The sequence below is a fragment of the Chlorocebus sabaeus genome, chromosome X (assembly GCF_047675955.1).
Source record: "Chlorocebus sabaeus isolate Y175 chromosome X, mChlSab1.0.hap1, whole genome shotgun sequence".
Taxonomy (NCBI): Eukaryota; Metazoa; Chordata; class Mammalia; order Primates; family Cercopithecidae; genus Chlorocebus; species Chlorocebus sabaeus.
The window spans coordinates 32,773,611-32,788,057 of NC_132933.1; the positions used below are offsets into that span (position 1 = coordinate 32,773,611).

The window sequence follows — 14,447 nt, forward strand, 5'->3', positions numbered from 1 at the left end:
ACATTGGACTACTATAGTGTTGCTAATCCTAAAATTAAAAGCGCAAGACTTGTGTGGACCAAAAGGGTAGTCCTGGACACTAAGGCCTCAAAGAAAAGGTAGAGTTCGGCCGTGGACAGTGGCTCAGGCCTGTAACCCCAGCACTTTGGGAGGCCAAGGCAGGTGGATCACAGGGTCATGAGATCGAGACCATCCTGGCCAATGTGGTGAAACGCTGTCTCTACTAAAACTAGAAAAACTAGTGGGGCGTGGTAGCCTGTGCCTGTAGTCCCAGCTACTGAGGAGGCTGAGGCAGGAGAATCACTGGAACCCAGGAGGCGGGGATTGCAGTGAGCCGAGATCGTGGCACTGCACTCCAGCCTGGGTGACCGAGTAAGACTCCGGTCCCAAAAAAAAAAAAAAAACCCTGGATTCTGAGTTGTCCTAGAGCTAAAGCGCCTTGCTCATTCACTGGACACAGAACATGTCAATCTGAAGTTTTCAGCAAATGGGCTTAGAGCCCGCTGAGAGCCCCCTCATTGACGCTTCCGGTCCCGCCCCCTGTCGCCTGCCAACCGGAATCTTTCCCGGCTTGTCTAAGTCCTCTCAGGCCAGCCTTGGTGGGAGGCTCGTGGGATTCGCTCCTTGCCCTTCCTACCGTAGGGTGTCCTCTGAGACGGACTCTTATTCCCTCAATAAGGAGACAGACTCTTACTCCCTCAGCGGCCAAACCCTCACCTCCCCTCAGCCTTAGCCACCTCAGTGGCCACTGTCTTCACCGCGGTCACCTCAGCCTGCTCACCACCCCAGTTGAGGTACTGACTGGTGTCATGTCTGCCACAGGGGACCGACACCCGGCCGAAGGGGACCAGGAGGCCCCGGTAAGCCAGGAGGGAGCGCAGGCCGAGGCGGCCGGAGCTGGTAACCCGGAGGGCGGCGACTCCGGCCTCCACAGTAGCGACATGGTGCCTGCGGCTGAGGTGGTCGGAGTCGCAGGGCCCATGGAAGGCCTCAGGGAGGAGGAGGGTGAGCAGGCGGCAGGCCTGGCCACAGTCCCCGGGGGCGGGAGCGCCGAGGAGGACCCGAACATCGGGCCGGCGGCGGAGGAAGAGGAGGAGGAGGAGGAGGAGGAGGAGGAAGAAGAGAGGAACGTGGCGGGCAACCTCGACCTGGCGGAGGTCACCCGTCGCTACCCTGCGGCGGGCATTCGCTTTGTGTTCCTGGATCTGGTCCACTCCCTTCTCCGCCGCCTCTATCGCAACGACCACATCCTGATAGCGACCCGTCACCACAGCCGCCTGATGGTGGGGCCCCGCGCTGCTGCACCCAACCGCAGGGTCGAGCCCTCCCTGCTGCTGGTGCTCCAGAGGCTGGCCGCGGGGGCCGCAGCCCTGGAAGGCCAGGGCCTGGGCCTGATCCAGGAGGCCGCGTCGGTCCCAGAGCCTGCAGTGCCAGGCGACCTGGCCGAGATGGCCAGGGAGCCCACAGAGGAGGCCGCAGAGGAGCCGGTGGAGGAGGCCACAGAGGAGGAGGCTGCAGAGGAGGCCACAGAGGAGGAGGCTGCAGAGGAGGCCACAGAGGAGGAGGCCACAGAGGAGAAGCCCGCAGAGGAGGCCACAGAGGAACCGGCCACAGAGAAACCGGCCGCAGAGGAGGCCACGGCCCCTGAGGGTGAGGAACGGGCTAGCGGCAGCAGTGGGGAGGCGGGGACCCGTGTGTCCAAGGGCTCTGGGCAGGGCCGTGGTGCGGACACAGCTGGTGAAGCGGGTGGTGAAGGGGTAGTCGGGGCCTCGGGTGATGAAGCAGCAGTCGGGGCCCTCCTGAAACTTAAGGCCGAATGTTTCCCAATGAGTCGAAACCCAGTTCTCTAACGACCTCTATGGTTTTGAGAAAACTTGCCGCCCTCTACCAACCTGTATTTGATAGGAGATCTGAGATCATCGATGCCATTTGTGAGCCCGCAGATGAATGGCCGGGTAGATAGGGGTTCAGGAGGGAGCTCCGCAGGAAACAGAGGGGATACCGGCACGAAGAGAACAGGCAAATGGCAGGCATCCTTTTAGATTCATGGCTTTTCAAAGTACAAAGATTTGTAGAAAGATGATCCCTCAAATGATGAAGTGATACAGGAGCCCTTGGTAAAACTGACACATTCAGGGGGGTGAGGAACCAATGAGCTTCACCATAAAATTTGTCTTTTGAGGCAAACAAATATTTTCCCAACAAAGTTCTGACCAAAATACCGTAGAATGAGACCAGACCCGATGGTTCAGATCTCTTCTCCAAAAACGAGAAATAATCAGCAGCTTTGGGTGGGAGATTTACCAGAAGAAAGGGAGATAGTGTCCCTGTGGAAATGATCAAGCGGGAGCAACGCCAGGGCCATGGAACTGTTGTGAAAACCAGTAGGAAGGTGCCCAGCTGTTCCTTCCTTAGTTAACTCTATCCTGCTTCTCCTGAGGGGGGTGGGGTACGGGATGCCGCTGCTTGTTGTAAATTGGGCTGTATTTTCTGTGAATGTCTGGTCCCAAGTGTGTATTTTTCTTAACTTAAGAAGTCACTAAATCTCAGCCTGAAAAGTGGGATGAAGAGGCCCAAGATGCTGCAGGCGAGGAAGAGAAAGGACAAGGAAAAGAGAAGGATGCGGAAAACAAGGCGAAGAACTCCAAGGGGACCTAGATGCAGCAGAGGGGAAGCCGAGAAAATCCAGGTATCTGTGTATAGCTTTGAGAATCACTCGACTGTTCCTGGCATTTACCTGTTGCTGACAGTTTTACTTAACAACAAAAAAGATTCCCAGCAAATTAATTAAGAAAATGTTTAAAAGTAGTTTAAAAATTCAATTTAGCTTACGTAAAATATTACTAGAATATTCATGTATCTAGTAATATGAACTGCAGTGTGTTCTGAAATATACTTCATGGCTACTCATTTGTTCATGTTTGAGGTGTTTTGTCTTCTAGCTGCAAGACTACTGACAAGTGGTAAATGTATCAGACCTACTACCAAGACCAATATTTGTGTAGAAAACAGTTGCCAGGAACAGCCACTAACTTGGCTGGGCCACACGCATTAGTTGGGCTGTCATTACTTGACCACAGAAATGCAGGCTCCCATAGTAACTAGGAGACAACTCAATGCCTTTTACAAAGTGACTACTTACAACTAGCAAAAAGCTAAGAATTTCAAGTAGGAACACATTTAATGACTAATACCTAAATATTTACTTAGCTATATATTTTTGTATTTTATGTCACAGTCAGATGAAAAGAATGTGTGTTTATCACTGAATTGGTAAATAAGTCTTAAGGTATATCTGTCTTTGAGTATATTTAAATGGTTAACATTTTTCTTTCTTATTTATTTATTTATTTGCATTTTCACAGCCGTGTATTTCATAATAGCTTCTTTCCTGCATGGTAGATATGGAAACCAAGGGTCTGGGAGGGTAAGGGAGGTTCACTTATGGAACCAGCACAGGCTGTTGAAGCTTGAGAGATTTATTTAAGTCTCTGAATGGCCCCTCATGTAGAAAGAAAAGCAACAAGCTTTTGTAGTGCTAGGCACACAAGGTTGGTGTGACCCTTTGACTGAAACCTTCAGTTCCGCAAGCACCCTGATATCCAAGCTTGTGAGTTACAAAAGGAAAAGGTGGTTTTCTCTACTTGTTTAACACATAGCACACAAATCTTGCAGATATACACAGAGCTGGCCATTTTCTTCTATTTAGAAAGTCACTGGTGCTGGTTAATGTTGTGCTATTGTTTATTTTCTCTCATTTCATCCTGCAGTTGGGAAGAATCGAAAGAAGTCTCTGTTGTTCATTGTTTTGTTTTTTTTTTTCAGATGCCTGTGGGAATTTTAACACACGTCATTGCAAAGTTGGTTACATCAAAAGTGATATCCAGTGACATCTAACTTTCATGCATGTATTTGACAGTGTTTGTTCAAGTTAAAAATAAGTTTGTTTTAAATGAATAAACTGAAACATGGGAAGATTTCTCAATAAATAATGCTAACTCAAATCTCTCCTTTACCTCTTTGTTTTGGCCCACCATACCTTCATTGAAAGGTATTACTTTCCACCATTTGGTAAGATTGTTTGAAATTCTTTTACTGCAGCCAAAAATCAAGTAAAATGTCAAGTTTAAAACAATTTTTGGAAAGAGAGAGATGGGGCTCATCTTTAGATCTGTGTGTTGTGGCCACTGAGCACTTGTAATATGGCTAGCCTGATTTAATACATGCTGTAAGTGTGAAAAAATTATTGCATATCTTACTATTATTATTATTATTATTATTATTATTATTATTATTATTGAGACTGAGTCTCGCTCTGTCACACAGGCTGGAGTGCTGTGGCACCATCTCGGCTCACTGCAACCTCCACCTCCCAGGTTCCAGCAATTCTGCTGCCTCAGCCTCCTGAGTAGCTGGGACGACAGGCGTGCACCACCACACCCAGCTAATTTTTTGTGTTTTTAGTAGAGACAGGGTTTTACCATGTTGGTCAGGCTGGTCTCAAACTACTGACCTCAGGTGATCTGCCTGCCTCGGGCTCCCAAAGTGCTGGAATACAGGCATGAGCCACCGCGCCCAGGCCCTTTTAGTGTTCTTTCTGCTTAGCTCTTATGAGATAAGTCCTTTTAAAACAGTATCTATTTTTTTTCTTTATTTGGAGGTTTGAAGTGAATTTGGCTGGATTCATTAAACACCTTCCAGTGTCTGTCATTTACCACATCAGCACTCAGTGATGACTGCATCCATTTCAACTCTGCACATTCTTTTCTAAGTAGCATTGACTACATTAAATCATTGAAATTCTACGTCTCTTCTTAGGAGGTTTTCACAACTGCTTAGGTCTGAACTAGGTAACATTTTTATGACACTATCTCTACTGGCATGAGCCATTACTAGGTGGAAATAAGTGGACTCTGTGAACATCTTGCAGTTCCCATACTCCAGGGTGCCTCCACATTGGACTACTATAGTGTTGCTAATCCTAAAATTAAAAGCGCAAGACTTGTGTGGACCAAAAGGGTAGTCCTGGACACTAAGGCCTCAAAGAAAAGGTAGAGTTCGGCCGTGGACAGTGGCTCAGGCCTGTAACCCCAGCACTTTGGGAGGCCAAGGCAGGTGGATCACAGGGTCATGAGATCGAGACCATCCTGGCCAATGTGGTGAAACGCTGTCTCTACTAAAACTAGAAAAACTAGTGGGGCGTGGTAGCCTGTGCCTGTAGTCCCAGCTACTGAGGAGGCTGAGGCAGGAGAATCACTGGAACCCAGGAGGCGGGGATTGCAGTGAGCCGAGATCGTGGCACTGCACTCCAGCCTGGGTGACCGAGCAAGACTCCGGTCCCAAAAAAAAAAAAAAAAAACCCTGGATTCTGAGTTGTCCTAGAGCTAAAGCGCCTTGCTCATTCACTGGACACAGAACATGTCAATCTGAAGTTTTCAGCAAATGGGCTTAGAGCCCGCTGAGAGCCCCCTCATTGACGCTTCCGGTCCCGCCCCCTGTCGCCTGCCAACCGGAATCTTTCCCGGCTTGTCTAAGTCCTCTCAGGCCAGCCTTGGTGGGAGGCTCGTGGGATTCGCTCCTTGCCCTTCCTACCGTAGGGTGTCCTCTGAGACGGACTCTTATTCCCTCAATAAGGAGACAGACTCTTACTCCCTCAGCGGCCAAACCCTCACCTCCCCTCAGCCGTAGCCACCTCAGTGGCCACTGTCTTCACCGCGGTCACCTCAGCCTGCTCACCACCCCAGTTGAGGTACTGACTGGTGTCATGTCTGCCACAGGGGACCGACACCCGGCCGAAGGGGACCAGGAGGCCCCGGTAAGCCAGGAGGGAGCGCAGGCCGAGGCGGCCGGAGCTGGTAACCCGGAGGGCGGCGACTCCGGCCTCCACAGTAGCGACATGGTGCCTGCGGCTGAGGTGGTCGGAGTCGCAGGGCCCATGGAAGGCCTCAGGGAGGAGGAGGGTGAGCAGGCGGCAGGCCTGGCCACAGTCCCCGGGGGCGGGAGCGCCGAGGAGGACCCGAACATCGGGCCGGCGGCGGAGGAAGAGGAGGAGGAGGAGGAGGAGGAGGAGGAAGAAGAGAGGAACGTGGCGGGCAACCTCGACCTGGCGGAGGTCACCCGTCGCTACCCTGCGGCGGGCATTCGCTTTGTGTTCCTGGATCTGGTCCACTCCCTTCTCCGCCGCCTCTATCGCAACGACCACATCCTGATAGCGACCCGTCACCACAGCCGCCTGATGGTGGGGCCCCGCGCTGCTGCACCCAACCGCAGGGTCGAGCCCTCCCTGCTGCTGGTGCTCCAGAGGCTGGCCGCGGGGGCCGCAGCCCTGGAAGGCCAGGGCCTGGGCCTGATCCAGGAGGCCGCGTCGGTCCCAGAGCCTGCAGTGCCAGGCGACCTGGCCGAGATGGCCAGGGAGCCCACAGAGGAGGCCGCAGAGGAGCCGGTGGAGGAGGCCACAGAGGAGGAGGCTGCAGAGGAGGCCACAGAGGAGGAGGCCACAGAGGAGAAGCCCGCAGAGGAGGCCACAGAGGAACCGGCCACAGAGAAACCGGCCGCAGAGGAGGCCACGGCCCCTGAGGGTGAGGAACGGGCTAGCGGCAGCAGTGGGGAGGCGGGGACCCGTGTGTCCAAGGGCTCTGGGCAGGGCCGTGGTGCGGACACAGCTGGTGAAGCGGGTGGTGAAGGGGTAGTCGGGGCCTCGGGTGATGAAGCAGCAGTCGGGGCCCTCCTGAAACTTAAGGCCGAATGTTTCCCAATGAGTCGAAACCCAGTTCTCTAACGACCTCTATGGTTTTGAGAAAACTTGCCGCCCTCTACCAACCTGTATTTGATAGGAGATCTGAGATCATCGATGCCATTTGTGAGCCCGCAGATGAATGGCCGGGTAGATAGGGGTTCAGGAGGGAGCTCCGCAGGAAACAGAGGGGATACCGGCACGAAGAGAACAGGCAAATGGCAGGCATCCTTTTAGATTCATGGCTTTTCAAAGTACAAAGATTTGTAGAAAGATGATCCCTCAAATGATGAAGTGATACAGGAGCCCTTGGTAAAACTGACACATTCAGGGGGGTGAGGAACCAATGAGCTTCACCATAAAATTTGTCTTTTGAGGCAAACAAATATTTTCCCAACAAAGTTCTGACCAAAATACCGTAGAATGAGACCAGACCCGATGATTCAGATCTCTTCTCCAAAAACGAGAAATAATCAGCAGCTTTGGGTGGGAGATTTACCAGAAGAAAGGGAGATAGTGTCCCTGTGGAAATGATCAAGCGGGAGCAACGCCAGGGCCATGGAACTGTTGTGCAAACCAGTAGGAAGGTGCCCAGCTGTTCCTTCCTTAGTTAACTCTATCCTGCTTCTCCTGAGGGGGGTGGGGTACGGGATGCCGCTGCTTGTTGTAAATTGGGCTGTATTTTCTGTGAATGTCTGGTCCCAAGTGTGTATTTTTCTTAACTTAAGAAGTCACTAAATCTCAGCCTGAAAAGTGGGATGAAGAGGCCCAAGATGCTGCAGGCGAGGAAGAGAAAGGACAAGGAAAAGAGAAGGATGCGGAAAACAAGGCGAAGAACTCCAAGGGGACCTAGATGCAGCAGAGGGGAAGCCGAGAAAATCCAGGTATCTGTGTATAGCTTTGAGAATCACTCGACTGTTCCTGGCATTTACCTGTTGCTGACAGTTTTACTTAACAACAAAAAAGATTCCCAGCAAATTAATTAAGAAAATGTTTAAAAGTAGTTTAAAAATTCAATTTAGCTTACGTAAAATATTACTAGAATATTCATGTATCTAGTAATATGAACTGCAGTGTGTTCTGAAATATACTTCATGGCTACTCATTTGTTCATGTTTGAGGTGTTTTGTCTTCTAGCTGCAAGACTACTGACAAGTGGTAAATGTATCAGACCTACTACCAAGACCAATATTTGTGTAGAAAACAGTTGCCAGGAACAGCCACTAACTTGGCTGGGCCACACGCATTAGTTGGGCTGTCATTACTTGACCACAGAAATGCAGGCTCCCATAGTAACTAGGAGACAACTCAATGCCTTTTACAAAGTGACTACTTACAACTAGCAAAAAGCTAAGAATTTCAAGTAGGAACACATTTAATGACTAATACCTAAATATTTACTTAGCTATATATTTTTGTATTTTATGTCACAGTCAGATGAAAAGAATGTGTGTTTATCACTGAATTGGTAAATAAGTCTTAAGGTATATCTGTCTTTGAGTATATTTAAATGGTTAACATTTTTCTTTCTTATTTATTTATTTATTTGCATTTTCACAGCCGTGTATTTCATAATAGCTTCTTTCCTGCATGGTAGATATGGAAACCAAGGGTCTGGGAGGGTAAGGGAGGTTCACTTATGGAACCAGCACAGGCTGTTGAAGCTTGAGAGATTTATTTAAGTCTCTGAATGGCCCCTCATGTAGAAAGAAAAGCAACAAGCTTTTGTAGTGCTAGGCACACAAGGTTGGTGTGACCCTTTGACTGAAACCTTCAGTTCCGCAAGCACCCTGATATCCAAGCTTGTGAGTTACAAAAGGAAAAGGTGGTTTTCTCTACTTGTTTAACACATAGCACACAAATCTTGCAGATATACACAGAGCTGGCCATTTTCTTCTATTTAGAAAGTCACTGGTGCTGGTTAATGTTGTGCTATTGTTTATTTTCTCTCATTTCATCCTGCAGTTGGGAAGAATCGAAAGAAGTCTCTGTTGTTCATTGTTTTTATTTTTTTTTTCAGATGCCTGTGGGAATTTTAACACACGTCATTGCAAAGTTGGTTACATCAAAAGTGATATCCAGTGACATCTAACTTTCATGCATGTATTTGACAGTGTTTGTTCAAGTTAAAAATAAAAGTTTGTTTTAAATGAATAAACTGAAACATGGGAAGATTTCTCAATAAATAATGCTAACTCAAATCTCTCCTTTACCTCTTTGTTTTGGCCCACCATACCTTCATTGAAAGGTATTACTTTCCACCATTTGGTAAGATTGTTTGAAATTCTTTTACTGCAGCCAAAAATCAAGTAAAATGTCAAGTTTAAAACAATTTTTGGAAAGAGAGAGATGGGGCTCATCTTTAGATCTGTGTGTTGTGGCCACTGAGCACTTGTAATATGGCTAGCCTGATTTAATACATGCTGTAAGTGTGAAAAAATTATTGCATATCTTACTATTATTATTATTATTATTATTATTATTTTTGAGACTGAGTCTCGCTCTGTCACACAGGCTGGAGTGCTGTGGCACCATCTCGGCTCACTGCAACCTCCACCTCCCGGGTTCCAGCAATTCTGCTGCCTCAGCCTCCTGAGTAGCTGGGACGACAGGCGTGCACCACCACACCCAGCTAATTTTTTGTGTTTTTAGTAGAGACAGGGTTTTACCATGTTGGTCAGGCTGGTCTCAAACTACTGACCTCAGGTGATCTGCCTGCCTCGGGCTCCCAAAGTGCTGGAATACAGGCATGAGCCACCGCGCCCAGGCCCTTTTAGTGTTCTTTCTGCTTAGCTCTTATGAGATAAGTCCTTTTAAAACAGTATCTATTTTTTTTCTTTATTTGGAGGTTTGAAGTGAATTTGGCTGGATTCATTAAACACCTTCCAGTGTCTGTCATTTACCACATCAGCACTCAGTGATGACTGCATCCATTTCAACTCTGCACATTCTTTTCTAAGTAGCATTGACTACATTAAATCATTGAAATTCTACGTCTCTTCTTGGGAGGTTTTCACAACTGCTTAGGTCTGAACTAGGTAACATTTTTATGACACTATCTCTACTGGCATGAGCCATTACTAGGTGGAAATAAGTGGACTCTGTGAACATCTTGCAGTTCCCATACTCCAGGGTGCCTCCACATTGGACTACTATAGTGTTGCTAATCCTAAAATTAAAAGCGCAAGACTTGTGTGGACCAAAAGGGTAGTCCTGGACACTAAGGCCTCAAAGAAAAGGTAGAGTTCGGCCGTGGACAGTGGCTCAGGCCTGTAACCCCAGCACTTTGGGAGGCCAAGGCAGGTGGATCACAGGGTCATGAGATCGAGACCATCCTGGCCAATGTGGTGAAACGCTGTCTCTACTAAAACTAGAAAAACTAGTGGGGCGTGGTAGCCTGTGCCTGTAGTCCCAGCTACTGAGGAGGCTGAGGCAGGAGAATCACTGGAACCCAGGAGGCGGGGATTGCAGTGAGCCGAGATCGTGGCACTGCACTCCAGCCTGGGTGACCGAGCAAGACTCCGGTCCCAAAAAAAAAAAAAAAAACCCTGGATTCTGAGTTGTCCTAGAGCTAAAGCGCCTTGCTCATTCACTGGACACAGAACATGTCAATCTGAAGTTTTCAGCAAATGGGCTTAGAGCCCGCTGAGAGCCCCCTCATTGACGCTTCCGGTCCCGCCCCCTGTCGCCTGCCAACCGGAATCTTTCCCGGCTTGTCTAAGTCCTCTCAGGCCAGCCTTGGTGGGAGGCTCGTGGGATTCGCTCCTTGCCCTTCCTACCGTAGGGTGTCCTCTGAGACGGACTCTTATTCCCTCAATAAGGAGACAGACTCTTACTCCCTCAGCGGCCAAACCCTCACCTCCCCTCAGCCGTAGCCACCTCAGTGGCCACTGTCTTCACCGCGGTCACCTCAGCCTGCTCACCACCCCAGTTGAGGTACTGACTGGTGTCATGTCTGCCACAGGGGACCGACACCCGGCCGAAGGGGACCAGGAGGCCCCGGTAAGCCAGGAGGGAGCGCAGGCCGAGGCGGCCGGAGCTGGTAACCCGGAGGGCGGCGACTCCGGCCTCCACAGTAGCGACATGGTGCCTGCCGCTGAGGTGGTCGGAGTCGCAGGGCCCATGGAAGGCCTCAGGGAGGAGGAGGGTGAGCAGGCGGCAGGCCTGGCCACAGTCCCCGGGGGCGGGAGCGCCGAGGAGGACCCGAACATCGGGCCGGCGGCGGAGGAAGAGGAGGAGGAGGAGGAGGAGGAGGAGGAAGAAGAGAGGAACGTGGCAGGCAACCTCGACCTGGCGGAGGTCACCCGTCGCTACCCTGCGGCGGGCATTCGCTTTGTGTTCCTGGATCTGGTCCACTCCCTTCTCCGCCGCCTCTATCGCAACGACCACATCCTGATAGCGACCCGTCACCACAGCCGCCTGATGGTGGGGCCCCGCGCTGCTGCACCCAACCGCAGGGTCGAGCCCTCCCTGCTGCTGGTGCTCCAGAGGCTGGCCGCGGGGGCCGCAGCCCTGGAAGGCCAGGGCCTGGGCCTGATCCAGGAGGCCGCGTCGGTCCCAGAGCCTGCAGTGCCAGGCGACCTGGCCGAGATGGCCAGGGAGCCCACAGAGGAGGCCGCAGAGGAGCCGGTGGAGGAGGCCACAGAGGAGGAGGCTGCAGAGGAGGCCACAGAGGAGGAGGCCACAGAGGAGAAGCCCGCAGAGGAGGCCACAGAGGAACCGGCCACAGAGAAACCGGCCGCAGAGGAGGCCACGGCCCCTGAGGGTGAGGAACGGGCTAGCGGCAGCAGTGGGGAGGCGGGGACCCGTGTGTCCAAGGGCTCTGGGCAGGGCCGTGGTGCGGACACAGCTGGTGAAGCGGGTGGTGAAGGGGTAGTCGGGGCCTCGGGTGATGAAGCAGCAGTCGGGGCCCTCCTGAAACTTAAGGCCGAATGTTTCCCAATGAGTCGAAACCCAGTTCTCTAACGACCTCTATGGTTTTGAGAAAACTTGCCGCCCTCTACCAACCTGTATTTGATAGGAGATCTGAGATCATCGATGCCATTTGTGAGCCCGCAGATGAATGGCCGGGTAGATAGGGGTTCAGGAGGGAGCTCCGCAGGAAACAGAGGGGATACCGGCACGAAGAGAACAGGCAAATGGCAGGCATCCTTTTAGATTCATGGCTTTTCAAAGTACAAAGATTTGTAGAAAGATGATCCCTCAAATGATGAAGTGATACAGGAGCCCTTGGTAAAACTGACACATTCAGGGGGGTGAGGAACCAATGAGCTTCACCATAAAATTTGTCTTTTGAGGCAAACAAATATTTTCCCAACAAAGTTCTGACCAAAATACCGTAGAATGAGACCAGACCCGATGGTTCAGATCTCTTCTCCAAAAACGAGAAATAATCAGCAGCTTTGGGTGGGAGATTTACCAGAAGAAAGGGAGATAGTGTCCCTGTGGAAATGATCAAGCGGGAGCAACGCCAGGGCCATGGAACTGTTGTGAAAACCAGTAGGAAGGTGCCCAGCTGTTCCTTCCTTAGTTAACTCTATCCTGCTTCTCCTGAGGGGGGTGGGGTACGGGATGCCGCTGCTTGTTGTAAATTGGGCTGTATTTTCTGTGAATGTCTGGTCCCAAGTGTGTATTTTTCTTAACTTAAGAAGTCACTAAATCTCAGCCTGAAAAGTGGGATGAAGAGGCCCAAGATGCTGCAGGCGAGGAAGAGAAAGGACAAGGAAAAGAGAAGGATGCGGAAAACAAGGCGAAGAACTCCAAGGGGACCTAGATGCAGCAGAGGGGAAGCCGAGAAAATCCAGGTATCTGTGTATAGCTTTGAGAATCACTCGACTGTTCCTGGCATTTACCTGTTGCTGACAGTTTTACTTAACAACAAAAAAGATTCCCAGCAAATTAATTAAGAAAATGTTTAAAAGTAGTTTAAAAATTCAATTTAGCTTACGTAAAATATTACTAGAATATTCATGTATCTAGTAATATGAACTGCAGTGTGTTCTGAAATATACTTCATGGCTACTCATTTGTTCATGTTTGAGGTGTTTTGTCTTCTAGCTGCAAGACTACTGACAAGTGGTAAATGTATCAGACCTACTACCAAGACCAATATTTGTGTAGAAAACAGTTGCCAGGAACAGCCACTAACTTGGCTGGGCCACACGCATTAGTTGGGCTGTCATTACTTGACCACAGAAATGCAGGCTCCCATAGTAACTAGGAGACAACTCAATGCCTTTTACAAAGTGACTACTTACAACTAGCAAAAAGCTAAGAATTTCAAGTAGGAACACATTTAATGACTAATACCTAAATATTTACTTAGCTATATATTTTTGTATTTTATGTCACAGTCAGATGAAAAGAATGTGTGTTTATCACTGAATTGGTAAATAAGTCTTAAGGTATATCTGTCTTTGAGTATATTTAAATGGTTAACATTTTTCTTTCTTATTTATTTATTTATTTGCATTTTCACAGCCGTGTATTTCATAATAGCTTCTTTCCTGCATGGTAGATATGGAAACCAAGGGTCTGGGAGGGTAAGGGAGGTTCACTTATGGAACCAGCACAGGCTGTTGAAGCTTGAGAGATTTATTTAAGTCTCTGAATGGCCCCTCATGTAGAAAGAAAAGCAACAAGCTTTTGTAGTGCTAGGCACACAAGGTTGGTGTGACCCTTTGACTGAAACCTTCAGTTCCGCAAGCACCCTGATATCCAAGCTTGTGAGTTACAAAAGGAAAAGGTGGTTTTCTCTACTTGTTTAACACATAGCACACAAATCTTGCAGATATACACAGAGCTGGCCATTTTCTTCTATTTAGAAAGTCACTGGTGCTGGTTAATGTTGTGCTATTGTTTATTTTCTCTCATTTCATCCTGCAGTTGGGAAGAATCGAAAGAAGTCTCTGTTGTTCATTGTTTTTATTTTTTTTTTCAGATGCCTGTGGGAATTTTAACACACGTCATTGCAAAGTTGGTTACATCAAAAGTGATATCCAGTGACATCTAACTTTCATGCATGTATTTGACAGTGTTTGTTCAAGTTAAAAATAAAAGTTTGTTTTAAATGAATAAACTGAAACATGGGAAGATTTCTCAATAAATAATGCTAACTCAAATCTCTCCTTTACCTCTTTGTTTTGGCCCACCATACCTTCATTGAAAGGTATTACTTTCCACCATTTGGTAAGATTGTTTGAAATTCTTTTACTGCAGCCAAAAATCAAGTAAAATGTCAAGTTTAAAACAATTTTTGGAAAGAGAGAGATGGGGCTCATCTTTAGATCTGTGTGTTGTGGCCACTGAGCACTTGTAATATGGCTAGCCTGATTTAATACATGCTGTAAGTGTGAAAAAATTATTGCATATCTTACTATTATTATTATTATTATTATTATTATTTTTGAGACTGAGTCTCGCTCTGTCACACAGGCTGGAGTGCTGTGGCACCATCTCGGCTCACTGCAACCTCCACCTCCCGGGTTCCAGCAATTCTGCTGCCTCAGCCTCCTGAGTAGCTGGGACGACAGGCGTGCACCACCACACCCAGCTAATTTTTTGTGTTTTTAGTAGAGACAGGGTTTTACCATGTTGGTCAGGCTGGTCTCAAACTACTGACCTCAGGTGATCTGCCTGCCTCGGGCTCCCAAAGTGCTGGAATACAGGCATGAGCCACCGCGCCCAGGCCCTTTTAGTGTTCTTTCTGCTTAGC

General features: G+C 49.0%; 3 protein-coding genes across 3 annotated transcripts; all 3 read left to right on the forward strand.

The window, feature by feature from the left end:
• The first annotated feature begins 809 nt into the window (after positions 1-809).
• LOC140710743 (cancer/testis antigen family 47 member B1-like) lies at positions 810-2,955 on the forward strand. Its single transcript, XM_073013153.1, has 2 exons — positions 810-1,650; positions 2,534-2,955. The coding sequence occupies exons 1-2, from the start codon at positions 810-812 to the stop codon at positions 2,656-2,658; spliced, it is 966 nt and encodes a 321-aa protein (XP_072869254.1). The 3' UTR covers positions 2,659-2,955.
• A 2,717-nt stretch (positions 2,956-5,672) lies between these two features.
• On the forward strand, positions 5,673-7,883 carry LOC140710744 (cancer/testis antigen 47A-like). Its single transcript, XM_073013155.1, has 2 exons — positions 5,673-6,602; positions 7,462-7,883. The coding sequence occupies exons 1-2, from the start codon at positions 5,765-5,767 to the stop codon at positions 7,584-7,586; spliced, it is 963 nt and encodes a 320-aa protein (XP_072869256.1). The 5' UTR covers positions 5,673-5,764; the 3' UTR covers positions 7,587-7,883.
• A 2,709-nt stretch (positions 7,884-10,592) lies between these two features.
• Positions 10,593-12,803, forward strand: LOC140710745 (cancer/testis antigen 47A-like). Its single transcript, XM_073013156.1, has 2 exons — positions 10,593-11,522; positions 12,382-12,803. Exons 1-2 carry the CDS (start codon positions 10,685-10,687, stop codon positions 12,504-12,506), a joined length of 963 nt encoding a protein of 320 aa, XP_072869257.1. The 5' UTR covers positions 10,593-10,684; the 3' UTR covers positions 12,507-12,803.
• Positions 12,804-14,447: the final 1,644 nt, after the last annotated feature.

What these genes read in the sequence shown, in the direction of transcription:
- LOC140710744 (XM_073013155.1), top strand. Translation starts at nt 5,765, where the DNA reads ATGTCTGCCACAGGGGACCGACACCCGGCCGAAGGGGACCAGGAGGCC. An exon ending in GGAACGGGCTAGCGGCAGCA is followed by an intron (nt 6,603 to 7,461) that starts GTGGGGAGGCGG and finishes TCTTAACTTAAG; the next exon opens with AAGTCACTAAATCTCAGCCT.
- LOC140710743 (XM_073013153.1), top strand. Translation starts at nt 810, where the DNA reads ATGTCTGCCACAGGGGACCGACACCCGGCCGAAGGGGACCAGGAGGCC. An exon ending in GGAGGCCACGGCCCCTGAGG is followed by an intron (nt 1,651 to 2,533) that starts GTGAGGAACGGG and finishes TCTTAACTTAAG; the next exon opens with AAGTCACTAAATCTCAGCCT.
- LOC140710745 (XM_073013156.1), top strand. Translation starts at nt 10,685, where the DNA reads ATGTCTGCCACAGGGGACCGACACCCGGCCGAAGGGGACCAGGAGGCC. An exon ending in GGAACGGGCTAGCGGCAGCA is followed by an intron (nt 11,523 to 12,381) that starts GTGGGGAGGCGG and finishes TCTTAACTTAAG; the next exon opens with AAGTCACTAAATCTCAGCCT.